The 8,781-nt window shown below is 55.3% G+C and overlaps 1 protein-coding gene across 1 annotated transcript; it reads left to right on the forward strand.

Moving 5' to 3' along the window:
• Positions 1–5,623: 5,623 nt before the first annotated feature.
• On the forward strand, positions 5,624–6,607 carry LOC309416086 (olfactory receptor 14A16-like; the record flags this gene model as incomplete). Its single annotated transcript, XM_082015664.1, has 1 exon — positions 5,624–6,607. The coding sequence occupies one exon, from the start codon at positions 5,624–5,626 to the stop codon at positions 6,605–6,607; it is 984 nt and encodes a 327-aa protein (XP_081871790.1).
• Positions 6,608–8,781: the final 2,174 nt, after the last annotated feature.

Raw genomic sequence — 8,781 nt, forward strand, 5'->3', positions numbered from 1 at the left:
AGGAATCTGAAGGAAAAAATCCTCGAATCATAGGATATCTCAAATAGGTTCAACAGGACATTCCCTTTGTGAGCCCATGTTGACTGTTCCTGGTGATGACATTGTCCTTTAAATGCCTTTCAACAGCACCCGAGTCACAGAATCACCGAATACCTCAGGCTGGAAGGCACCCATAAGGATGATCGTGCCAACTCCCTGCTCCTGGCAGGACCACCTAAAACTAAGCCAGATGACTAAAAGCATCATCCAGACGCTCCTTGAACTCTGACAGGCTTGGTGCCGTGACCACTTCTCTGGGGGGCCTGTTCCAGTGACCGACCAGCCTCTCAGTGAAGAACCTTTTCCCAATGGCCAGTGTGAACTTCCCTCGATGCAGCCTCCTTCCATTTCCTCGGGTCCTACTGTCAAGGAAAATCCCCATTGTGGATGAGGCATCCACAACTTCTCTGGGCAACCTGTTCCAATGTCTCACCACCCTCACAACAAAGCGGCAGCGCTTTGTGGCCTCCTTTGGTGTTTTGGAGATTGTGTTCATGGCAATTCCTACCTGCGTCTTGTAGAGGCCTGCAGCTCCTCATGCTGTTATCTGCTCAGACCACACCACTAGCATGGTAAGCCATCCCCACACAAATATGAACAACTGACCAAATGGAGCTTCAATCCAGAGGGACCTTGAGAATCTCAGGGACTGGGCCAACAGGAACCTCTTGAAGTTTACAAGGAGAATTGGCCAGTCTGGCCTCAGGAGGAATAATAAACTCTACATCAGGGCCAGCTGGGAGCTGACGTGCTGAGTGTGACTCTGAGGAGAAGGGCCTGGAGCTACGAGGGACACCATATGAGCCAGTGGTTGATGCTCACCATGAGCAAGGCCAGCATTAGGATGAGTATGTTCACCCAGACCAGGGACGTTATTATTCCGCTTGACACAGCACTGCTACGGACCCCCCCACAGGTGTTCGTCCCTGTATTTTGACAGAGTTGGGATGAGCTGGAGAGTGCTCAGAGGAGATCTGGCAAGGCAGGGTTGGGGCCTTAAGCAGATGCCCTGTGTAGAGCGGCTCAGAGACCTGGTCTTCTTTGGCCCTTCTGCCCAGTGGTGGAGAGGCTCAGGGCAATATAGGAGTAGCCTGAGATGGTTTGCAGGGTGGTTTCAGAGGTGGTGGAGCTTTTCTCAAAATTGGGAAACAGCATGAGAAAGAAAAAATGCCACAAATTGCAGCTTGGGAGGTTGAGATTGGACACGAGGAGGTAGCAATGTCACTCCAAGGTCAGTTCTGTGGGACAATAGGCCACACGGAAAGAGTCTGAATTATCCAAACTTGGTATTTCAATGAACAGTCTGTGAGGATGGAGAGATATCAGTAAGGGCAGGCAGACGCTCAGGGGAGACCAGGTTTGGTAAGCAGGGGAGATGCCTCCAGAGTCCTGCCTCAAGGCGCAGAGGCTTGGTAGACCTTACTGCACAAGACTAAGGCAAAGAGGACAGAGAGGATCTCCGATCTATCTACACCTGCTCTTACTAAATCCTGCAGTGGCCACACATGGTCTTTGGTGTTTTCTTTAACTCTTTATGGATGCAGTAACAGCTCCTCTTGATGCCCTTAAACCTCTTGCAAGGGTCCCTACTCGGGAAGCTTTGGCTTCCTGAAAACCATCTCTATTTCTAAATTCCTCCTGCAGTCCCTGCATACAGATCTTGGCTGCTTTCTTTTTAATATGGAGCTTCTTGAGGAGTTCCTTCTTTAGCCAAGTTGGTCTCCTGAAATGTCTCGTTGGTTTTCTGCTTATCGGTCTGGACAGTTCTCGTGCTTTTAGATGCTTTCTGAAAAGCCCAGCTGCACTGAGCTCTGCTGCCTGTGGGTGCTGCTGCCCATCGGACTACCACTGAAAGTCCCCTGAAGAGGCTAATTTTTTTTCACACTCTTTCATTATCACTGCAGCCAAGGCTGATGCCAGTTTTCACATCCCTGACCAGCACTGCCTCTTTGACAAGGACCAGATTCAGGTCAGCATCCCCTTAGTTGTCCTGGCACCGTGCAAAGAAGTTGTCCCAAGAGACCCCAGACACCAGCAGGACAGTGTGCATCCTGCTGTGCTCCCGTTCCAGCGAATGTTGGGGTCATTATGTCCCCAAGAAGACCTGGGGCCATTCATCTGGGGACTACTTTGTCTTGCTGAAATAAACCTTTCTGCACTTCCTTGTCCTGACTGCAGCTTCTGAAGGACTGTGGTGGAGGTGAAGCTGATCTCCAGGAAGACAAAGTGCTGCTGAAAATGTGTGGGCATTTGGACATGTGGAGATCCAGGAACACTGTGAAAATCATTCACCTGTTCCTTGATTGTACCATCACGGGGCTGAGCAAAGGGTTTTCGAACGAAGAACCAGGAGAGTTTGGGAGTAGCCAAATGATTTGAGACCCTGGGGTGATGTGCTTCCTGTTCGTGAGCTGCTGTGCATCGGCTGAATGAACTTGAGTCAGCCCTTGCCTCACCGCAGTGGTGGGATTCAGTTGCTGGCCAACAGAAACCAAATCTGCCTGAGATGCCACCTGGGCTTGCACAAAGGAACCAAACCTGCCTGCAACGCTCTCCGGGGTGTCTGTCAGGCATCCCCTCGCAAGAGCAGTGGTTTTCCTGCAGGCCCTGTGTGGTCCCTGACAGCAGCCTGTAGGTGTGCCGGGGAGCGCTGGCATCTCACGTAGCACCCCAGGCCTGTGCTTGGCCGTTGAGCAGCTGCCCTGACTTAGGTTAAGCAGTGTGGGATGTCCATGAGACAACGGCCATTACAGTCGATGAAGGTCTAGGAACTACAGCTGATGGAGAAGCGAAGGAGAGGGACTTAGCTCCATTTGGTCAGCTGAGTACCTCTGCAGGCTGCTGTGGACATGAGGAAAAGGGAAGGTTTTAGTTGTCCAACTGTAAACATCTGCTCTCGTTTCCCTCCACCAAAGGAATTCCCCACCGGGCTCCAACATGACCCCCCAGATGCTGCCCCGTCTCTCAGCGTTGCTCCATTAGAGCTTGCAGTCACCTGCACACGTCTTGGAAAAGCTCTGGTGTCACCTCAGATGTCACCAGGTGTTCCCACCCGAACACCCTCAGTCACCATTAATTAGCACGAGAGCCGAGACGAGGAGCTGACGGGCAGGTGCCTGTTTTCTGCCCACGTGCACTGAGGCAAGGGGAATCCCCCCTGCTGTGGGTCTGTGGTCTGCACGAGAGGGAGCCGAGTCCTCTTCCAGCCCCAGGGCTTCACCCCCAGGGTGGCATTCGCTGAATGTCTCAGCCGAGTCCCTTCCCTCGGCAGGGGACAGGAGACCCCTCCCTGCCACGTTCTGCTGGTCCTGCCTAAGGACGGGACATGGAACGACAGTTCTCATGCCGAACTCTGTGTCTGAGAGGGGAAGCGACTCTGCTGGAGAGAAGTGTCCCTCCCCAGGTGAGGGAGGGCACCCCAGGGATGGCTTCAGCCTGTTTCCCAGCAGGTTCCCTGCAGCCCCAGGGACACCCGGAGGGAGCCCAGCGCGGGCAGAGAAAGTGCTGCCGTGGGCTGGTCCTCTGCTGCGGAGCTGGGCCGGGCTGCTGGGGTGGAGGGAGCTGGTGGCAAGCGGGCAGCGCTGCAGAGAGACAGCTCTGCCCAGGAGCAGCTCCTCTGCCCAGCGCAGCAGGGCTGGGGGCACTGCCTGCAGGCAGCGAGGGGAGCGGAGAGGAGTGGGAGAGAGAAGAAAGGCAGCCTGGGGTGACAGGGTGGTGAGAGCTGAGTGTGGGGGACAGCTCTTCACAGCCCTCTGTACGGTAAGTCTGGGCGTGCCGGGCATTGAATTTGGTGATTCTGGAGGGATCTCCTCGAGCTGGCACATCCCACAGCTGTCGCATCTGCAGGAGGACTCACGGCTTCCCCAGTGTAGAAGAGGAGGACGTGCTCCTGCGCAGGGCTTCCCTGCTGCACGTCAGTGGGACAGGGAACGACGGTGTCCTTGTCCTGTGGAGGACCACAGGGATACAAAGCTGGGTGTGCGGCCAGGGCTGCCCAGGGCTGTCCTTCTGCGGGGGTCCCTGCGCCCCGGGGGATCTCTCCCTGGCTATTTCGCAGGAAACTACAAGAGGATGGAAAAAGTGGGGATTACCTGAAAGGGAAGGAATCTGTGCTTGGAGACTGGTCCTCTTGGTTGTCTGGGGGGGAAGTGGGAGATGGGACTTTGTTTTCCCACTCTGGAGAAGGCACGGAGGTGCCCGTTCTCTTGAGGGGTCATGTGAGCTGCTCCTTTGCCCCTGTACGGACAGAGATGCCCCCGGAGCAGTTCCAGGAGGTATTTGTAGGGCAGAGCTGGGCACCCCGTGGGTGGGATGGGGCTCTCTGTCTGTGAGCACTGACAGGGAGGAGGCTCGGGCACAGGGAAGTGGTTCCCAGCACAGACAGCGCCCGGCAGCAGAGACATTGTCCGAGCGGGAGAGGGAGGAGATCCCAGAAACGTGGTGGGAGGGGGGTTCGGGCACCTCCTGCCATCCCCTGCAGTGCCGGCTCCTTCCCCAGAGCAACCCCCCGCTCTCCCCTCCCTCACACCGTTGCTCCGCACCCTCAGCCTCACAAGCACTTGGCCATCAGTTGCCTTCCCAGCAGCCCCACCAAGAAACCGGGGGTAAGGAGTCGGGTTCAGCAGAGACACCAGTGCTCTGGGTCCTCTCCTGCAGCTTCTTCCATGGAGGAAAAGCAGCCAACCCCCCTCCCACACTTTGGGGCTCTGGGCACTCCAGTGCGTGGGGCTGGAAAAGACCTGACCCTCCCTTGACGACACCCCAGCTTTGGGACACTTGACTCTTTCCCGGGGGGTCCTGCTGGGCTGCAGGCTGCCCTCCAGAAGGGCACAACTCGCCCATGGCAAGCCTGTGTTTCCCAGGTGCCCGAGAGAGAAGCCACCGCGGGCTGAGGCCAAGGAAATCCTGCGGGAGGGCGGAATGTGGGCAGCTGCAAGGACCCTCTGTGTCCCTGGCTGGGTGGGGAGAGCTGAGATCCTCCTCAGGCACCACGAGATGGGCTGAGCGGCTGGGAGAGCTGCACGTGGAACTGGGTTCCTCTGCTCTCAGCAGTGTCCGGGTTCTTTTGGGGAACAGCGCAGTGTGATAGTCCTCCAGCTCAGAAAGGTGCCGGCACCGGGCAGCTGAGCCCGGGGCTGACGGACAGACTGGCTGTCCTCATGCTGCTCGAAGGGACAGTCCCTTTGCCGGCCACGGTTTCAGTTGGAGCACAGCAGGACCGACAAAGATTTCTGCCTTAAAAGCACTCCTGCCCTCGGGTGTGGGGGGACAAGAACAGAACAAACAAAACAAAATCCCCACAGCTCTGCTCTGCCACCAGGTGAACTGGGAGCAACAAAGCTGCAAAGCTCTTTGATATCAAGAGTGAATTTAATCTGAGATCACCCCATGTTCCTCCTGACCTACGGACACAGGGCAGGACTGAGTCCCCCAGAGCCCACAGCAGAGCGTCCTGCTCCTTGGGGCATCCTCGGCCAGCACCAACCACAGCTCATGAAAGGCACTGGCCAAAGGTCTTCCTGAAAGGGGACAGTCAGTCTTGGAGGTTTCTGTGAGAAACAGGACAGATTTTGCTCAGATAAATATGTCCTTAGTGATGTGTTTTCCTCCTTGGACAGGCTCCCATGCCCAGAGGAAGCAAATGTCCAACGGCAGCTCCATCACCCAGTTCCTCCTCCTGGCATTCGCAGAGACGCGGGAGCTGCAGCTCTTGCACTTTGGGCTCTGCCTGGGCATCTACCTGGCTGCCCTCCTGGGCAACGGCCTCGTCATCACCACCATAGCCTGCGACCACCGCCTCCACACCCCCATGTACTTCTTCCTGCTCAACCTCTCCCTCCTCGACCTGGGCTGCATCTCCACCACCATGGCCATGGCCAACTCCCTCTGGGACACCAGGGCCATCTCCTACCCAGGGTGTGCTGCACAGGTCTTTCTGTTTGCCTTTTTGATGTCAGCTGAGTATTTTCTTCTCACCGTCATGGCCTACGACCGCTACGTTGCCATCTGCAAACCCCTGCACTACGGGACCCTCCTGGGCAGCAGAGCTTGTGTCCACATGGCAGCAGCTGCCTGGGGCAGTGGGTTTCTCAATGCTGTGGGGCACACGGCCAGCACATTTTCACTACCTCTCTGCCAAGGCAATGCTGTGGACCAGTTCTTCTGTGAAATCCCCCCGATAATCCTCAAGCTCTCCTGCTCAGATGCCTACCTCAGGGAAGTTGGGCTGCTTGTGGTTAGTGCCTGTTTAGTATTTGTCTGTTTTATTTTTATTGTGGTGTCCTACGTGCAGATCTTCAGGGCAGTGCTCAGGATCCCCTCTGAGCAGGGACGGCACAAAGCCTTTTCCACGTGCCTCCCTCACCTGGCCGTGGTCTGTCTCTTTGTCAGCACTGGCATCTTTGCCTACCTGAAGCCCCCCTCCATCTCCTCCCCAGCTCTGGACCTGGTGGTGGCAGTTCTGTACTCGGTGGTGCCTCCAGCAGTGAACCCTCTCATCTACAGCATGAGGAACCAGGAGCTCAAGGATGCCCTCAGGAAACTCACCCAAAGGACGCTGTTTCCCTGACAATAGCCCGTCTCCTCTCCACATTTCCCAGAGTTTCTCTTACGCCAGGAGTCTACTTTTTTCCCCTTGTGATAATCCTACTTGTAGAAATGTTTCTGGGCTTATGCTCCTTGGATTGAGGCGTGATCCAGTTGTGTCTGACCCTCGCACAACACTGTGTCAGGTGTGGCCTGTCCGATAGCAGCTCTTCAATCAAAGGGCATCTCCCAGCTGCAGTGCCTGAAGGCTGGGCTCTTCCTCCAAAGGTGCTGCCAATAAAATGTCTAAGGAACTGGTCTTTTAAAGTGTCTGTTCTCCTTGTGATGCGGGTTAAGCTCATGGTACCACTGGGTCCCATGGGAGCAAAAGTCCTGGTTTTAAAGGCTCTCTTCTTGGTGCCCAGTGGCAGTGGAGATGGTACATGGGCCAGCAAGTTTCCTTGATTGCACTGGGGAGCTGAGCACCGGACACAGCACTCCAGATGTCACCTCACCAGTGTCAAGTAGAGGGGAAGGTTCACCTCCCTGCATCGGCCAGCAATGCTTTTCCTAATGCAGCCCAGGAAGCTGTTGGCTTTGCCAAGACCATGCAGTGATGGCTCAAGCTCAGCTGCTTGTGCTCTGGGAATCACAGAATCATAGAATCTTTGGGCTGGAAGGGACCTTCTCAGGTTGTCTAGTCCAATGCCCCTGCAATAAGCAGGGACATCTCCAACTAGAGCAGGTTGGTTAGAGCCCCATCCAACCTGACCTGGAATGTCCTCAGGGATGGGGCGTCTACCACCTCTCTGGGACACCTGTTCCCATGTTTCACCACCTCATTGTGAAAAAAGTTCTTCCTTCTATCTAGTCTAAATCTACCCTCTTTTAGTTTAAAACCGTTACCCCTTGCTCTGTCACTACAGGCCCTGCTAAAAAGTCTCTCTCCATCTTTCTTAGAAGCCCGCTTAAAGTCCTGAAGGGCTGCAATAATTTCTCCTGGAGCCTTCTCTTCTCCAGGCTGAGCAACCCCAGCTCTGCCAGCCTGTCCTCACAGCAGAGCTGGTCTAGCCCTCGGAGCATTGCTGCGGCCTCCTCTGGACCCACTCCAACAGCTCCAAGCCATTCCAGTGCTGAGGGCTCCAGAGTTGGACACAGTGCTCCAGGTGGGGTCTCACTAGAGTGGAGCAGAGGGGCAGAATCCCCTCCCTTGATCTGCTGGCCACGCTGCTTTGGATACAACCCAGGATACGCTTGGCCTTTGGGCTGCAAGCGCACAGTGCTGGCTCATGTCCAGCTTTCCGTCCACCAGTAACCCCAAGTCCTTCTCGGCAGGACTGCTCTCCATCCCTTCGTCCCTCAGCCTGTATCAATACCGGGGGTTGCCCCGACCCAGGTGCAGGACCCTGCACTTGGCCTTGTTGAGCCTCATGAGGTTCACATGGGCCCATTCCTCAAGCATGTCCAGGTCCCTCTGGATGGCATCCCATCCCTCAGGCTTGTCAACCACACCGCTCAGCTTGGTGTCCTCTGCAAAACTGATGAGGGTGTACTCGATGCCGCTGCTTATGTCATTGATGAAGCTATTAAAGAGTACTGGTCCCTGAGGGACACTGCTCATCACTGATCTCCATGTGGACTTTGAGCTGTTGACCACTACCCTCTGCATGCGACCATCCGAATAATTCCTCATCTACCCAACAGTCCACCCAACAAACCCATCTCTCTCCACTTTAGAGAGAGGAATGTTGTGGGGGACCATGTCCAAGGCCTTACAGAAGTCCATATAGATGACAGCAGTAGCTCTTCCCTTGTCCACTGATGTGGTTACTCCATCACAGAAGGCCACTAGGTTGGTCAGGCAGGACTTGGCCTTGGTGAAGACATGCTGCCTGTCTCGAATCACCTCTCTGTCCCCCACGTGCCTTAGCATAGCTTCTAGGAGGATCTGTTCCATGATCTTCCCAGGCACAGCGGGGAGGCTGACAGGTCACTAGTTCCCAGCGTCCTCCTTGCTTCCTTTTTTAAAAACGGGTGCAATGTTTCCCTTTTTCCAGTCTCCAGGGACTTCACCTGGGTGCCAGGACTTTTCAAATATCATGAAAAGTGTCTTGGCAACTACATCAGCCAATTCCCTCAGGACTCTGGGATGCATCTCCTCAGGTCCCATAGACTTGAGCACATTCAGGTTCCTCAGGTGGTCTCAAACCTCATCAC

This window comes from Phaethon aethereus (genome assembly GCF_964289735.1).
Source record: "Phaethon aethereus genome assembly, contig: HAP1_SCAFFOLD_538, whole genome shotgun sequence".
NCBI lineage: Eukaryota > Metazoa > Chordata > Aves > Phaethontiformes > Phaethontidae > Phaethon > Phaethon aethereus.